The 16,497-nt window shown below is 34.0% G+C and overlaps 3 protein-coding genes across 5 annotated transcripts; all 3 read right to left on the minus strand.

Annotated features, from left to right (window-relative positions):
- Positions 1 to 255: 255 nt before the first annotated feature.
- golt1ba (golgi transport 1Ba) lies at positions 256 to 5,651 on the minus strand. Of its 3 annotated transcripts, none has more exons than XR_005622166.2 (6): positions 5,498 to 5,651; positions 4,339 to 4,430; positions 3,750 to 3,928; positions 2,474 to 2,555; positions 1,073 to 1,135; positions 256 to 907 (listed from the first exon to the last, which is right to left on the minus strand). XR_005622166.2 is itself a non-coding variant. In XM_039667573.2 (6 exons), the coding sequence occupies exons 1-5, from the start codon at positions 5,520 to 5,522 to the stop codon at positions 1,127 to 1,129; spliced, it is 387 nt and encodes a 128-aa protein (XP_039523507.1). In that variant the 5' UTR covers positions 5,523 to 5,651; the 3' UTR covers positions 256 to 907; positions 1,101 to 1,126. The 3 variants fall into 3 exon arrangements, 2 of the variants coding, with proteins under 2 accessions (XP_039523507.1, XP_039523506.1); XM_039667573.2 differs by having other exon boundaries at positions 1,101 to 1,135; XM_039667572.2 differs by lacking the exon at positions 1,073 to 1,135.
- Positions 5,652 to 6,316: 665 nt separating this feature from the next.
- stmp1 (short transmembrane mitochondrial protein 1) lies at positions 6,317 to 7,414 on the minus strand. The gene is made up of 3 exons (XM_039667607.2): positions 7,259 to 7,414; positions 7,026 to 7,079; positions 6,317 to 6,886 (listed from the first exon to the last, which is right to left on the minus strand). The coding sequence occupies exons 1-3, from the start codon at positions 7,271 to 7,273 to the stop codon at positions 6,809 to 6,811; spliced, it is 147 nt and encodes a 48-aa protein (XP_039523541.1). The 5' UTR covers positions 7,274 to 7,414; the 3' UTR covers positions 6,317 to 6,808.
- Positions 7,415 to 8,612: 1,198 nt separating this feature from the next.
- tcp11l2 (t-complex 11, testis-specific-like 2) lies at positions 8,613 to 15,884 on the minus strand. Its single transcript, XM_039668445.2, has 10 exons — positions 15,748 to 15,884; positions 13,486 to 13,669; positions 12,631 to 12,763; positions 12,332 to 12,452; positions 12,023 to 12,246; positions 11,247 to 11,383; positions 9,732 to 9,901; positions 9,458 to 9,639; positions 9,159 to 9,331; positions 8,613 to 9,036 (listed from the first exon to the last, which is right to left on the minus strand). The coding sequence occupies exons 2-10, from the start codon at positions 13,655 to 13,657 to the stop codon at positions 8,765 to 8,767; spliced, it is 1,584 nt and encodes a 527-aa protein (XP_039524379.2). The 5' UTR covers positions 13,658 to 13,669; positions 15,748 to 15,884; the 3' UTR covers positions 8,613 to 8,764.
- Between the last annotated feature and the right edge of the window lie 613 nt (positions 15,885 to 16,497).

Below are 16,497 nucleotides of genomic sequence, written 5' to 3' on the forward strand. Positions count from 1 at the left end.
ATATATATATATATATACACTATAATATATATATATATATATATAAAAACGGACATATTATGTAAAAAATAACTTTTATTTTGGATGCGATTAATCATTTGACAGCCTTTATATATATATATATATATATATATATATATATATATATATACACACACATACTGTATATATGTGTGTACAATTGGTACAGCAATTATTTTTCATTTATTTTTACAGTATACCCCCAATATTTAATAAAGAAATAAAAACTCAAAATCAGGATTTTTTTTATTTATATTTACAAAATTTAGTGGCGGCTAAACTTTTTTTTTTTTATTCCAATGTTCAGATTTATAGTGACAACAGCTGGAAGTGCATTTAAGACAGAGAAAGAACATAATTAATAATAATAACAGCAACTATGCCAGTCAGATACAAAGTAACAGTTTCATTTAGTAAGAAAGTGTAAATATCACACTTGTGATAGAAAACCAAGAAATTAAAGTCATCCTTCTCCTCCATCTTTAAAATACAACTACAGACACCACCGTGTAACAAGGCCATTTTTGTAACAGAATACAGACTTCCAGAAGTCTCTTCTACACATCCAACTAACCTTTCCTCATGGGAGGACACCCGTTAACTTTATGAAGTGTGCGTTTATAAAGTAGGGCAAAGTTCTTCTGGGATGCAGTGATGCTGTCTATAGATCTGGCAGACGAAGGTGTGGCTTCTTTTCCACGCGGCACAGTTTGCTTCTCGTTGACGGAAATATCTCTCGGTCGTCCTGAATATAAAGCTCCGGTAATACGAGCTCTATACTTTACAAGGCTGTTGTAAGGTAAAGCTTTAGAAAATCCATCATAAATAAGTCGTCAAAAAGAGTCTGTTAAACCATGTTGTTGCTTTCACTCATTTTGTCCACGTACTGGAGAAACGACAACAGAAAATGATGAAAGGATTAGGACGCTTTCAAGAAAAAAATATTATATATATAATATATATATATAAAATTATGATATCTCATCTGGTTCATGGCGCATTTATCAATTAAAATATTCAGTGCACACAGAACGGCATAATTCATGCTCACATGCAAGACAGAATTAGCAGTGACTGACCAAGATGGCTCTCTGTCCGCTCAGCCTTAGGAAGGCTTTAAAAGAACAACAAACACAGGGTGAAAGACACTCGCAAGAGCCTCTTTGCTCACATTAAGGTGAAAACAGGTAGAAATACTGCCCAAAAAAAGTGTTTATCTAAATGCTTGTTATCCAAAACCTATGATCTAGCAATAGATATAAAAAAACGATTTATTTGATCAAAATATACTGTGAAATATTACAATTTAAAATGTTCTATTTTAATAGATTTTAAAATTTATTCCTGTGAATTTTCAGCATCATTACTCCAGTCTTCAATGTCACATGATCCTTCAGAAATAATTCTAAAATGCTGATTTGCAGCTCAAAAAAACATTTATTATTATCAATGTTGAAAACAGGTGTGCTGCCTAAGATTTTTGTGATTTTTGAAAGTTAAATAGAATAGAAATAGAATCTTAGGTTGCTGAATAAAACTGTTAATAATAATACATATTTTTGAAAATATATGAAACAGAATATTTGAAATATATTTAAACAGCAATATAACTTGTTTTCAAAGATTTGTATTAGATTTAGTGGAAAAAGCCTGTTAGTCTCATAGCTGCTAAAGCAAGCAAAAGCATTTAAAGTGAATTTACATGTGTCCTAACCAGACGTGACATCACAAGTTGATAATGTGTCTGTCCACACTAACAGTGTAAATGCTAGCACAATCACATCCAATCAGAACTGATGACTGCTCATGTTTGTTACAGCAAAAGAGTGGTTTTTTTTTTTATAACTTGTTACTTTATCGCACTGTGCCTGGTTAAAACACGTGTTAAAGGGATAGTTGACTTTGAAATTAATTTTTTATATGTTTTAGCTTGCCTCAATGTCTTTTTTTCCACAGTATTTTCAATTTTGATATTTTTAGGTCAAACCGTTCGTGTCTCAGTCATATAATGGAGGTCTATGGGGTCCAACTCAAAGAGCATGCACAGAGAAGTCCAAATTAAACATGATTTAATGACTCGTAAATGTAAGTACACATTTATGGCCTAAGACACGAAACAAGCGGTTTGTGTGAGAAAACGAACAGTATTTATATCGTTTTTACCTCTTTTAATTGGGGTCCTTTGAGGTGGACCCCATAGACCTCCATTATATGACTGACAGACAACGGTTTGACCTAAAAATAACAAAATTGAAAATACTGTGGAAACAAAGACACCTACATCTTGGATGCCCTTGAGGTAAGCTAAAACATATCCAAAATTAATTTCAAAGTCAACTATCCCTTTAAATTCACTTCAATCGCAGAGGATCCTTGCATAGAAATAAAAGCACGAGAGGAAAAAGTGCAACCATCCACTCTCCTCTTCATCACCCTGCAGAGTAAAACTCACCCCACTAATGAAGGGAAGATTCAGCATATATCCCAGCACAGGAATCCTCCTGATGAAGCCTATGACCACTGGAAAGAATCCCCTACACATGAAGAGAAGGACAAACACCCGGATATAATCAGCAGTTATTTACGTGGGATCATTTTGAGGTTATCGCCATTGCATTACCATTGATCTAAAATGTTAGTTCCTCTTTTTGCCAGTTACAAAGTTGACAGACAGTCCATCTGTCAATTTTGTAACTGGCAAAAAGAGAAACTAACATTTTAATAATGTACATGTGGTCACTCTACATATGGTAGTTTAGGGTCCAATTCTCACTATTACCTATGACTTTTGCCTCAATAAACTCCTAATTACTGCTTATTAATAGTTAGTAAGGTAGTTGGGGATGTAGAATAAGTCATTAATATATGAAGAGTTCAGATGCAAAAGCCTCTAAATGCCATTTGAAATTTTCTTCTTTAATGATGATTTTTATCAAGCTTGTATATTTAAGTTCAGTAATTTCACTTAAATAACAATTAATAGGTAATTACCATTGCCATTTAAGTGAAATTACTGAACTTAAATATACAAGCTTGATAAAAATGATCATTCTAGAAGAAAATTTCAAATGGCACTTAGAGGCTTTTGCATCTGAACTCTTCATATGTGCTTTATAAGTACTAATAAACAGCCAATATCCTAGTAATATGCATGCTAACAAGCAACTAGTTAATAGTGAGAATTGGACCCTAAACTACAGTGTCGCCATACATTTTAATATAATATTGTGCGAAATAAGTGTTCATTTAATTTCCATTTTGTTGTCTCGTTTATCTGGATTTAATATCTACAGTATAGCCATTTAAAAAGCAGTCGAACTGTAACATTGGGTAACACTTTACTTGAAGGGGTGTGCATTAGACTGACATGACACCTTCATAACCATGGCATGACATATTGAATATGAAGTAGGGTTTATGCATGTTTATTACAACTGTCATTAAGCGTCTTTCGCTCAATAATGACATTTTGAATGCAAATATGACATTAAGATGTCTTTGTTATGACATCTTGACAAACCATAACATCATAACTTGTTACCTGTCATAACGGAGCGAATGACGCGTAATGACAGTTGTCACAAACATGTCATGTCATGATTATGAAGGTGTCATGTTATCAAAATGCACACCCCTTCAAGTAAAGTGATACCTAACATTGCTAATTAGCTACTAGTTATTTTGAATAATTTGCCTGGGTAAGGGCTTCTTAATCCTGTAAAAACTACCTGAATAGAAGAAAGAAGCCATAAAACTCTAGGACGACTCCGACGATGGGCCACCCGATCAGCACCACCAAGACGCCTCCTAAGAAGAAGCTGGTGGCTTTCATTTTGTGCTTCTGAAAGAAGAACTTGAACGTCCTCTCCAGCCCGATTACAAACGCCAGGCCGATAACAAACAAGATCTGAGACCAATGAAGACCGAGAGACAGGTGAGAGAGAAAGATCTGTACTTATGTATCACAATGAACACAAGTGGGGTTTTTTTTTAGCTATTATGAAATGACACTCAATAGCAGGTCAAAGCAGCACAACTGAAGGATATGAACAATGTGTTGATGCCATTTACAACTTGTACAAAAGAAACCGATCTCAGAAAGCAAACAAACGTGTGTAAATATACTATTTATGTAATTGACTGCGCGCGCACACACACACACAATTTAAATAATATCATTTAATAATAGTTAAGGAATACAAACACGTAAATGTCAAATACATATATATTAAATATTTGAATATGACTATAATGTAACACATAAAATAGTTAGTCTTATAATTGAAATATTAATGACAACATAATAAGGCCACTCACGTTTCCTATGGCAAGAAGGGCTTTATCGAAAAACAGGATCATCCCAAAGAACAGAAAAAACACCCCAAATCCTGTTAGCCCCATTCCAATTTCTGTTGAGAGAGTGAAAGCCATACCTTATACTAATATAAAGATATTTAAATGCATTTTAACAGTGTCAATTTGTATTCAAATAATATAATTTGCATGAATATGGTAATAGTCTCATTTGTTAACATTGATTAATGCATTATGAACTAACAATAAACATTTCACAGCGTTTATTAACCTTTGTTAGTGATAATAAAAATTTTCATGTTTGTTTACATTGCATAAACTAATGTTAATGTTAACGGATACTACTTTTGATTATAAAATTGTAGTAGTAAATGCCGTAAAAGTATTGTTTATTGTTAGTTCATGTTAACTAAAGCAGTTAACTAATCTTAACAAATGAAAACCTTATTGTAAAATATTAACAATCATATTTATTATATGTCGCGCAATGTCCTATATCCTATGCCTATATCATATGAAATTGTGTAGATATGATTGTTCTGTCTTAATTTAGCTAGTCACTGTCAACATTAAAGCGGTTTTTAAGGCCGAATATTTTTTTTTGACTACTTCCAATTACTTTGATATATAATTTTGTATACAAAATAACGATATGTTAAATGTCTTTGAAATACGCATGAGAAAAAAAGAATTAACAATGATTGGCTGAAAAAAATAAAGTCGTTCGACTTGCTTTCTTATTTATTGGATGTATAACGTTAATAGTATTAAGATACATTTTTATTTTTTAAAAAACACAGAAAAAAAACCGGTTTGTATTTTGGTAAACTTACATTACATAAATTAGCAAAGAAGATAACATTTATAACAAGCAATGAATCAGTATTTTAAGTAGAATCAGAATCGAAGAATCCCAAAAATATTGTCTTTAAAAATTATTTATCTATCTTGCCGGATATTATCATTAATAAATATGTCTTCCAATGATTTTACGTTAGACTTATTACTGGTGTTGTGACAGCTGATCGCACCTGCATAATGTATTTACTCATAAACATTAAGACAGGCGGAATTATAAACAACAGGCTTTCTAGATGAATGCACTGACAATAGACGTTGTCTTACGAGAAGCTGTCAGTGAGACAGGATGTATTATTCTTACTCTGAGAGTCGGTGAGGGAGATCATCTTTGCTGGTCTCGAGCAGCTCTGCTGTCACCCGGCCACGAGTACCGGAAACACTCACTCTCAACATCCGGAGAAACTTTACACGAAAAAAAAAAATGCATTTCGTATTAATTTAATACTTAGAAAAACTACGTCAAAACACACTACGTTAAAAAAAAATAAACTAAAGCATGTTTAAGACATTTACGCTCTAAAAATGGTGGGTTGTTTTAAATCCATGTTTGATGCAACTATGGACAAATCCAACCGTCGGTTTAACATTTTAAAAATCTAAATTATTTGTTGTAAAAAAAATGTGTGTAACTTATATATAATAGTTTTAACATAAATAAATGTACAGAGTTTACGGAAAGCTGTTTACTTCCGTGTTTACTGCTCCATCTGGCGGTCGTTTTCTTTTTTTCTTTAAAAATTAGAGGAACCACACTTTTGAAATTAGAGGAACTTTCTACATTGTTCATAGCACAGCCGTTTTTCTATGGCTTTGGTTCAAACTTCAAACCTTTTGACGTGTCTGTGTAATTTATGGCCGTTCTATGTTTATAACTTTTGTCTGATGGATAGTTTCATATGGTTATCAGAGAAGATAACCAATCTTAATTTTATTTTATTTTTTTGGTCAAACCCCATGTTTCTCTGGTGTATTTTATTTTAGATAAATTAGTATCCATTATACAATTTCTTCATTTTCTTATACCTCTGAAGTCTTATCTAAATTTTTTAAAAAATGTAAATGCTTAGACATAAATTACTAGCAAATAACACCACAATGCAGAAAATGAACAACTTACAAATGGCATTTTATATAATCTTTATTACATTATAGTATAAAGAAGCTTTTAAAACATGCTTCCTTAATTTGTTTTGAACAACTGATTTTTATGTGCAGCTTCTATTTGTCCAACAATTTGCACTGCAAACATGTTGTTTCACAATAAATAGAGAAAACTACATCAAGGTACTGCAAACTGATGTTTTAACTGGCAACATTTTACATTGGGTTTTAAAAATATATTAATTGATAATAATCCCACAGGTAACAGAATATCAATCAGGTTTAAACAAATATAACCTGATTTGAGAGAGAGAGAGAGAGTACAATCCAAAATGCAGAACACATCAACGTTTAAAACAAATGGGATTTAGAGGCACTATTTGAGAATATACTGTGCATCTCGAAGGCTCTTTTGTTCATACCTTAACAATAATAGCACATACTATATATGATATGCTTGTTCTTAAATGACCCTCCACCTTAAGTTAATTATAATTAGCCATGTGATATTTCACTCTGGGCCAGGGGGTTTCTTCTTGGCTTCCACGTCCTTTTTAAAGGCCTCGATTTTCTTTGAAATGTTGGGTACCTTGAAAACAAGTCATAATTTAGTTATTGATCACTAAACAGTAGAGCTTTTTACAACGTGGAGATTTTAGACAGACAGAGACAAAATCAGACAGTTCACGTTAATAATGTAACGTTAAATAAATATTATTTTTTTCAACCTCGTAGTTCTGTGCCAGATACATCCCAACCACGTTCCCCAGAGTAAAGCCAAGCTGGAAAAACAAGATATGACAGATAAATACTTTCTTTCATTGTAAAATATCCGGCTGTTTATTTTAATTAAATGTTTATCTGAGAGATTCTAAGAGACTTAACGTTAAGTTAGTTAGCTACGGTTAGCTAATTCAATGCGAATTAGCAAGCTACTAAACAAACATATGTAAATACTTACAATGAATTGCATCATGATTCCAGATTTGAAATTATATAAAAACTAAAGTTACACTGATCCCGAAAGTTATGATGGTCGTTTGACACGGCTAGCCTCGAATTAGCTTCCTATGTCGTTAGCATGACAACACAACCCGGAAGTTCTATTCCTACAAAATAAAAGTCTTAATGTTTAAGTGAAAGGGTACAGAAAATGCTTATTGCCACTAAAACAAATAAGATAAGATTGTGATTCAACTATTAATATTATTTCCCCAAAACATTTAGAATTTTGAAGAAATAACAAATTATTAATTTAATATAAAATAAAATTAAAGGTTATGCCAGATGAATGCAGAAACAAATGTTTACAATAAATATAAGTTTTCACACTTTATTTTATTATATTTTTTAGTGCTTGTCACACTACATATATTGTTTTGTTCTTATAAGGTTCTTACATACATCTGGAAAACAAACAATACATTTTGCAAAATTGTTAAATTGAAGGTCTGTCATGTTTTTTATGAAAATGGCTTTCCACACAAAAATGTCATTCATTCACTTTGTCACAAAAAAAAGAAAGAAAAAGAAATCCCAAGCAATACAAGGTTCTTGATAATAGGTAAAGTAAAGCTATCAACAATTTAATTATATAACATTATATAAGACAATCCCCTTAAAAGTTTTATTAATAAAATAAACATGCTTGTAACCAAAGCACAATGACATACAAAACTAATCCAAATGTTGATGTCTAAAAGGGAAAAAAAGGAAAACAAATAATCATGCAGTCATAATTATATTAAATGACACTACCAGGACCAAAAATGTTCAACTTAACTATTGTTCAAATATTCTTGTCAGAGTTCTTGATTCTCCCTCTTTAAGTAATTTCAAGTTTCTTCCATTTCAAAAAATTTTTTTTTCAAATATAAATACAGTTAACAATTGTAATACAATACTTTCAAAAAATGTGTACCAAACACAAAGTATAATTTCACTTAGTCACCAATGGATTTTAAAATGCTCCAAACATATTTTTACTGTCGTAGAATCTGGAAATGGGATACAACATACACAGGTATCTCTAAACGGATATAATAAATGCACATTCTCAAATGTATGTAAATTGTCTATGTAAATATATTGGGTTCATTTGGCTATGTCTTTAACAGCTGTATATATATATATATATATATATATATATATACCTTGCACCTAAATAGTATGTAACGGCTGTATTTCTATTGCAGTAATACTGTCAAGTTAAAACTACAGTTAGAGATATGCAAAAAAATTTACTTGGAAAACAACATAGTTTGTTTGTAGCATCATAAAGAACGAAAATCCATACTTTTTCATTTTAAGCACCATACCACATAATTGTTCTTAATTTTTTTAATTTTTTTTTTTTAGTTTCTTCAGTCTTCTTTGTGCAGGAGTGAATCCCTAGAATCAATCATCAAAGAACTCCCTTGGAAACACGTCTGGGTATGATAACGGGGAACAGAACAAGCATCCTTGTCTATTTGGACTCCAGTGGGCTGCTGGCTGAACCCTGTGTGATCCCATTTTGCAGAGTTGGTTCTTGCGTGTTGATAAAAAGTAGATTCTTCAGGATGCTTGCGTAGAAAGGACCGTAAACCTTTTTGTTGAAGTTGACTAGGTTGACAAAACTGACCCCCAGTCCCATGAGCTCCTGCTGGATCAGACCCAAGCCTGGCGGTACGGGAGGGGGTGTCCTGTGAGAGTTGGTAGAGGAAAGGACCACCCTGAAGTAGATCTTTACCCTTCCCTCTGTGAGACAGAATAGGCACATTAAAATGATACAGGCTTCAAGGAAATATGAGTTTCGGGGATCGACTTATCGAGACTATTTTCTAAGATGGCTCCTGTCTGTATACAACAAGAGTGCTTACCAACAAGAGTGCGTATTGGGTTGTTTTCCTGGGTGATGTCACAGATCTGGCCCTTTAGAGTTGCCTGCAGTTCAGTCGAGAGGGCTGGGAGGTTTCTTTCAGCCAAAGACTTGCTGACCTCAGAGCAGATCTGAGCGCTGACGTTACTAAGAGCTTCATTCAGGTTGAAGTCTCTGTAAGCCAAATAGATAGAAAACAAAGGCGACAGAAAAGATCTTTTAGATTGACACCTTCATTACTGCATTACATTTATGTAGAAGTGAGCAGAGTTTTGGGGGAAGGACACAGATCTGACGTACGCTCTATGCATGCCCTCCAGCAGCACTGCTGTCATCTTCTTAAGTCGCTCGACAAGAGCGGGCAGGCCCGACACGGCTCCTCCTATTGAGCTGTAGACTATCAGCAGAACAGACGCAACTTTTTGATACAGCTGAAGAGAGCGCTGCATCTCCTGCAACCTCGATTCGTCCGTGATTATAGTCTGCAAGTGGAAAATACAGGCTGTTAGATCATAAAAAGCATTATGAATTAGATATCAAAGCTCATACGATAAGTGTGTGTTTGTGCTCCAACCTCAGGCAGAGGGCCCTTGCTCTCGTCCCAGGTCAGAAGACTTATGTAGGCAGTATCTAGCACCAGTGTGGGCCCTGGTAAGGGTTTGCTGCTCTTCTGTGTTGGTGGCATGACTCGAGTGGCCTCCTCTATTGAGGATCTGATCCACTCAGTTGTGTGGTCCAAAGCATCTGGGGGAATTACAATGATGTCCAGGGTTAAGAGCCTAGATGTGCGAAAACTATCCATTTAAATGAAAGTTCTGTCATCGTTTATTCCTCGTTCCAAACCTGTGTGACTTTGTGGATCGCGAAAAGAAGATATTTTGAAAAATATGTCGTTTGATTGTAATATTACCTGTATTAAAAATGGCTACCAGTAAGTTCAGTAATAGAGTATACAGGGAAAAACTAATAGATCTAACCTTACCTTTCATATCATTTTACAGTAAAATCCTGCAAAATGTACCAATTTTGGAAGTAAAAAGATTAAATCAACTTATAATTAATAGTGAAAAGTGTAAATTGGCATTCCCACAGTTCCCTGTGACACTTCACATTTGATGGTGTTTTTAATTTGAATAATTATGTTCCTGCTTATGGAAGCGTATTGTATTCACTTAAAGAAAAAACATCTACTCTGTTTTTCTCAATTAATTATCTCAGACTTACGAGATAATTTTTCATGGAAAAAGTTTTTTTCTGAATTAACGAGTTAATTATCTCAGAATTACAAGATCATTTTTCACTGAACATTTTTTTTGCTCTGTTTTTCTGAATTAATGACTTGATTATCTAAAAAACTCAGAAATTCAGAAAAACAGAGCAAAAACATTTTTTCCATGAAAAATTATCTCGTAATTCTGAGATAATTAACTCGTTAATTCAGAAAACCAGAGCAAAACCTTTTTTTCCACAAAAAATTCTCATAATTCTGAGATAATTAACTCGTTAATTCAGAAAAACAGAGGAAAACCTTTTTTTCCATTAAAAATTCTCGTAATTCTGAGAACTCGTTAATTCAGAAAAACAGAGTAGATTTTGTTTCCTCGAGTGAATGCGAAACGCTTCTGTACCTGCTTAATTATCAGTTATAAATTAAGATTTTATGTTCCATCTTATGCTGTTAAATGAATGTTTATTGCTTTATTATGAGTCCATTGTGGCTTTACCACCAGTTTTATTATAGTGGATGTCAGTATAAGTTAAAAGTATAAAACAGATTTGAGTAGGAGCATGGCCTTGCTAATTCAGCAGAAAAGAAGGCTATTGGATATACTGGTATAAAGTGATTTTTTTGTATGTTTACATTTTTACTGTACCTTTACAGAATAATTTTGGCAACCACAGCTTCCAGTTTTATTCTCTTTACAGCAGCGTACGGACAAAAACATTCGAAACATCTTCACAACATCTCACACAGGTTTGGAATGACACATGGGTGAGTAAACGATGACAGAATTGTCTTTTTTTTTTTTTTTGTTGAGAGAACTATCCATTAAAATAATTTGAATCTTGGTTTAGTTTGTGGACTTACTGGGAGTTCTTTCCAGAATGCTCTGAAACTTGGCTCTCTCATACTCTACCGACTGCCTCTGAAGCTCTGGCCTTAGGCTCTGGATGGTAAAATTCACCATGTCCATTTTCATCAGGTCCAGCACCCGGAAGATCTCCCTTATACAACACAAGTTGCCATTTAAAACTCAATTATTTTACCTCCGGCGAATATGACTGTTAGTGATGAGAACGCCATTACTGATGAGTGTCCCAGTCTCACATCACCCTCAGTTCCTGGGTCTCATTCACTAATAATTGCGTGGATCATTTGCATTTTGTATGTACTGGACAACTCATCACGAAAAATTCACAGCAAGTTCTTATGCGCACAAATTTCGTTCTAATGTTATTACATTTGGAATATTCTAATAAAATATAAAGTCGGGCTTAGGGCTTTCCGTACAACCTTTCCTTTACAACTTTTTGTCACTCTCAGCAATAATGCACCTTTAAATCTGTGGTTAAATATATTTTACGCTATATGAAGCTTTTTTATAAAAAAAAATTCCATTTTAATAATAACACCACCTTTAGTATGCGATTTGTGCACATTCAGTTGTTCTCCAGTTTATCTCCAACCCTAATCAAACACACCTGAAGCAACCAATTAAGGTCTTCAGGATCACTTGAACATTAAAGGCAGATGTGTTTGATTAGGGTTGGAGATGAACTGTGCAGGACAGTCGATCGGCAGCTGCTCTAAAGGGAAATTTGCCTAGTTTTGCAAATGAATACAAAAAGACCACTCGAACATACTTGAACAGTTTCACAACGTCGCTTGGGTTCTCCTTAAGCTTCTTGATTTCATCGTCTCGGACCGGCGCGCAGAACTTGCCCATAGTATTGATGATGTAAGACTCAAGGCCCTGGATATCAACTACATTGTTGGCAGCCTGTTGGCGGATCAGGTCCATGTCTAGAACCTCCATAATCTGAGTACGCAGGCGGTTGGCCCCGGGGTTGAGGAAGGACAGTAGGATCTTTTGATGTTAGGAAAAAGTGATCAACAAATCGTTACCATCAGACTGTTTTTCATCATTTTATCAGAGTGAATGTGTCACCTACATCTCTGATCTCTTCCAGTAGTTTGATGGCGTGATCATACTCAGGGGGGTCATCGTTCAGCTCAGATTCAAGAGAGTCCCAGAAGGCCTTGTGCACCATGTCCTTAACCATCTTATGAAGGCTTGAGGAAAAACAAAGGTTTGGAATAATTTGTTTTATATTTATTAATTAAATTAATTTTAAAATCCTTAACAATGCTGCATAAATATATTGACTGAATCTTTGAATTGTTTTTTTCTTGATCATCACCCAAACATCAAGTGGGTCTCAGGTCTGGAAATTATAAATTAGTTTAGTACCTGTTTTGAGGTAGATCTGGAGGCTCAATGTGGAAGTTTCGGTTGACTACGATCTCATGAGCCAGGCTCAGATTAGAAAGGTCCCGGGCCGAGGCCATGACCTCGTCAAGCGTTACTGGTTTTGGTGGGCTGCCTGAAGACACAGTGGGAATACAGGTTAAGAGACCATTTATTACATATGAAGAGTTCAGATGCAAAAGCCTCTAAATGCCATTTGAAGTTTTCTTCTTTAATGATGATTTTTATCAATCTTGTATATTTAAGTTCAGTAATTTCACTTAAATGGCAATGATAATTACCTATTAATTGTTATTTAAGTGAAATTACTGAACTTAAATATACAAGTTTGATAAAAAACATCATTAAAGAAAGAAATCATAAATTTCAAATGGCATTTAGAGGCCTTTGCATCTGAACTCTTCATATACACTATAAACGAAAACAAAAATATATTTAGATGTTAAAATTGTTGACTAAAACTAAGAAATACAATTGTTTTTGGTCATTGAAATTAAGCTAAAACTAAATACAAATATCAGAAAAACTTGAGTTGAAGTACTAAATTGTTAAATAAATTTAAATAAATAGATAAATAAATTGAAATATAAAAGGAATGAAAAAGCAAAAACATGCAACAAAATGATTTGAAAGAAATGTAACTAAAAATTCCAATAAAATCTGAAAATATAAAAACAAGAGCTAATTCAAAATTTCATTAATACTATAGGCTGTTAGTTATAAATAGTAAAATAACTTAATAAAAGTTAAGCTCCTTCTGTTATAAATCAGTGTCAAATAAATCTACACAAATATGATTTACTTGCTTATGCATTTGCATTTTAGAGGGACACCTACAGGAAGGAGAGTTGTGTTTGCTGGACGAATCGCTGGTGAAGCTCTGGCGAGAAAAGTCCACGTCGCTGGATGAGGTCAAACTGTCGCACCTTCCCGACGACTCGGTGTCGCTGCTCTGCTCCTCACTGGCCACCGTTGACGTGGAAGTGGGACGTTCATCATTCAGTGGCATTGTGAGTGACTGCTGCAAATGCATTAATAAGGTATAATGTAACATACACAATGGCTTAATGCTAGATGCTGGATGAGCTGGCACACTTTAAGTGCTGGAAAATTTCACAAGAACTTAAAGCTTCGTTGACATAACAAAGAAAAGTGAATTGCAAAAGCTAGAGAAAATAAAAGGGCAACAAAATGGCTCATGCGGGTTTTCATCCACAAAAGGGACATTGTATTTTAAATGTGATTCAGACGTTGAACAGTGCCGTCTCTTGGGTAACAGATAACGCCTGATATCAGCGTGATCTTTAAAAGCAAACCTATCTTGTTACACTCCTTTGCCTTTATAAGCTCCACTACACACCTGTTTCCTGAGGTAATTGAGTAACTGCTAGTCTTTTAAGCCTATTCAACTCTAGTACATATTGAGTCAGCATCAGGAATCCCTTCATTAATTAATAAAATGCATTTGGATAAGCTTGACTAATCATACCTATTATGTATGATGCTTTGACAAAACTGATTGCTTAACTATTGTTTATACAAGTTTACCTATTACTCATTTGGATTAATGCTGATACAACAGAATGGTACTGTAAAACAACAAAAATGATCTGCACATTTTGAGAATGTTAGTTCGAGTTCATCCAAAAATGTTCATCTTCATTACCTTTCTTCTGTGGAACACAATCTCAGTCACTATGGAAGCTTGTTTCTGCCACACTGAATACATTTGTATTTTATTTTTATCCCTCGCAATTCAGGAAGTTTTTTTTTTTTTTCCACAGAATTGGACTTTATAACTAACAATTGCAAAGTTGTCTCACAATTCTGAGAAATTGCGAGAAAAAAAAAGTCAGAATTGTGAGATGTAAACCCGCAAATAAGAGAAAAAAAAAATGTCAAAATTGTGAGATAAAAAGTCGCAATTATCTTTTATATTGTTTTATTCCTTGGAGCAAACAATTCACCATGTTTTTCGTTGTCTAAAGTCAGTGAATTTTGTGTTTCACTTAAGTAAAAAAAAGTCATACTGGTTGAAAAAGCTGAAATAAAATCAAAATCAGATGAAAAATTATAGACTAAAAACTAAAATTACTATACAACTAAAAGTGAAATAAATACAAATTAAATTCAAACAGAAATTTGAATAAATCATGTCAAAAGCACAGAAAAATAGAATTAAAATGAAAACTGGAAATATGAATTATTCAAAATTAAATTATACTGCTCACTGAATAAAAAAATGTTTTAAAATGTTTTGTCCCTAAATAATAAACATTAAGGGAAAACATCCCTTAATGTTTTCATATAATATTAAAACCATAATGTCGACTTCACCACGCAAAATAGGGTACTTGTATGATCTGTGTGCCTCAACTAAGTTTATAACAATCAACACAGTAACAAATACCAGTGTTTAGAGCCCAATGAATGACATAACATGCTCAACCCCTTCCATTCTTGTTACTCTCAAAAGAGAGCATCTGTTTTCAGCGTGAGGGGAAAAACACTGCGACCTTCTCTTATAGTTCAGTAGTTCGCATGGTTATAACAGGAAGCCATGCACATATATACATCCTCAGCCAGGTTTAAATTGGGAGGCACCGAGGACAGCACCACTGGTATCGGTCACGGCTCGTGCAGATTTGGACCCTAAAAGGAGGTGCAGTAAACAGCGCGAGACACTGCGCTCAGCTGCGATGCCCACGTGACCTAATCTTCAGCACACAAACAAGGGCAAACAACGAGCAGACTGTCAAAGCAGCCGAACTGGACTTCCAGATCACGCAAAACCCCAGTTCGTTTAAATATGTGCAACGTGGCTTTAATAAACTGTAACTTTATGGATTGAATGTGAAATAAATATGTATAAATAAGACGACGTCAGCGCGTTTGGTCATTTAAAAAAGCGAACTACGCAGCAAGATACGTGTTCCACTTGTGGTAATTTTTCAATAATACTTGATTATAAACGCATAATAATCAATTTTAGTTCATTATGTAAACATAACCATTGTCCATCTCTTTGGATTTACCAAGAAATATCACTTATATAAAAACTCTAGACAGATAAAACTAACTGTTATATGTAACAATTACCTGAGTCAAGTCCCCGATAGTGGAGACTTGGCAAACAACAGTGGACAACCGAGCTTTTCTCGATTTGTAGATGAAATATATCGATACTCCTTCTCTATGAGACTTTAAAGGGCTCGTTAAAATGACTTGACTTGTACTGTTTTCTGAAACAGGGATAATCTATTATTATGCAGCTATAGGGGTTTCGACGTTTTGTCTTCGATAAAAGATTAAAGCTAATGTGAGAAATTCACATACAACCGGTAGAAAGTGAAACTAAACAAAAGAAGAAGAATGGAAAAGTATTGCTTTTATTTAAAAGTTTTATTTTTTTTCAATAAAACAAACAAAGAATCCCGACAATGTCGGATGTAACTAGACTGATGCTCACCCCCTAGTAACATATTGGTACAGCCCAGCTTGCATGAGCTTCTTTGTTTACGGATGTGACGTCAAGTACATTAAACGCTTTTGTAGTCAAAGCGAACTCCTTTGCAAAGTATCAAAACATTAAACCATAGTAATTTATTGTCGACGAATGTACGCGGCAGTTTTATCCGAACGCTTTGTTTCTGCTCTGATTCTGTCGACAACGTTAAACGAGTTCGATCTATGTTTGATCCCTCCCACCGAGCATTACGTTTTGTTATCATTCAAAAGACTCAAAATCATGATGATGTTATTATTCAAAAGACTAAATCACTTCCTGAACCTGATTATCAGATTACAGAAATCATCACGAGTATTAAATTATCATGCCAAACTCCGTTG

Source organism: Pimephales promelas, chromosome 24, assembly GCF_988280905.1.
Source record: "Pimephales promelas chromosome 24, fPimPro1.hap1.1, whole genome shotgun sequence".
Lineage (NCBI taxonomy): Eukaryota > Metazoa > Chordata > Actinopteri > Cypriniformes > Leuciscidae > Pimephales > Pimephales promelas.

Coding starts and splice junctions, on each gene's coding strand:
- stmp1 (XM_039667607.2), bottom strand. Junction 6,887..7,025: donor ATCTGGCACAGAACTACGAG/GTTGAAAAAAAT, acceptor CTTGTTTTCAAG/GTACCCAACATTTCAAAGAA.
- tcp11l2 (XM_039668445.2), bottom strand. CDS start 13,657: ATGCCACTGAATGATGAACGTCCCACTTCCACGTCAACGGTGGCCAGT. Junction 9,640..9,731: donor GCAAGGGCCCTCTGCCTGAG/GTTGGAGCACAA, acceptor TTCCACTTGCAG/ACTATAATCACGGACGAATC. Junction 9,332..9,457: donor CTGGAGGGCATGCATAGAGC/GTACGTCAGATC, acceptor TTTGGCTTACAG/AGACTTCAACCTGAATGAAG.
- golt1ba (XM_039667572.2), bottom strand. CDS start 5,522: ATGATCTCCCTCACCGACTCTCAGA. Junction 4,431..5,497: donor CTCCCTCACCGACTCTCAGA/GTAAGAATAATA, acceptor CTCTCTCAACAG/AAATTGGAATGGGGCTAACA. Junction 908..2,473: donor ATCTTCCCTTCATTAGTGGG/GTGAGTTTTACT, acceptor TCGTTTCTCCAG/TACGTGGACAAAATGAGTGA.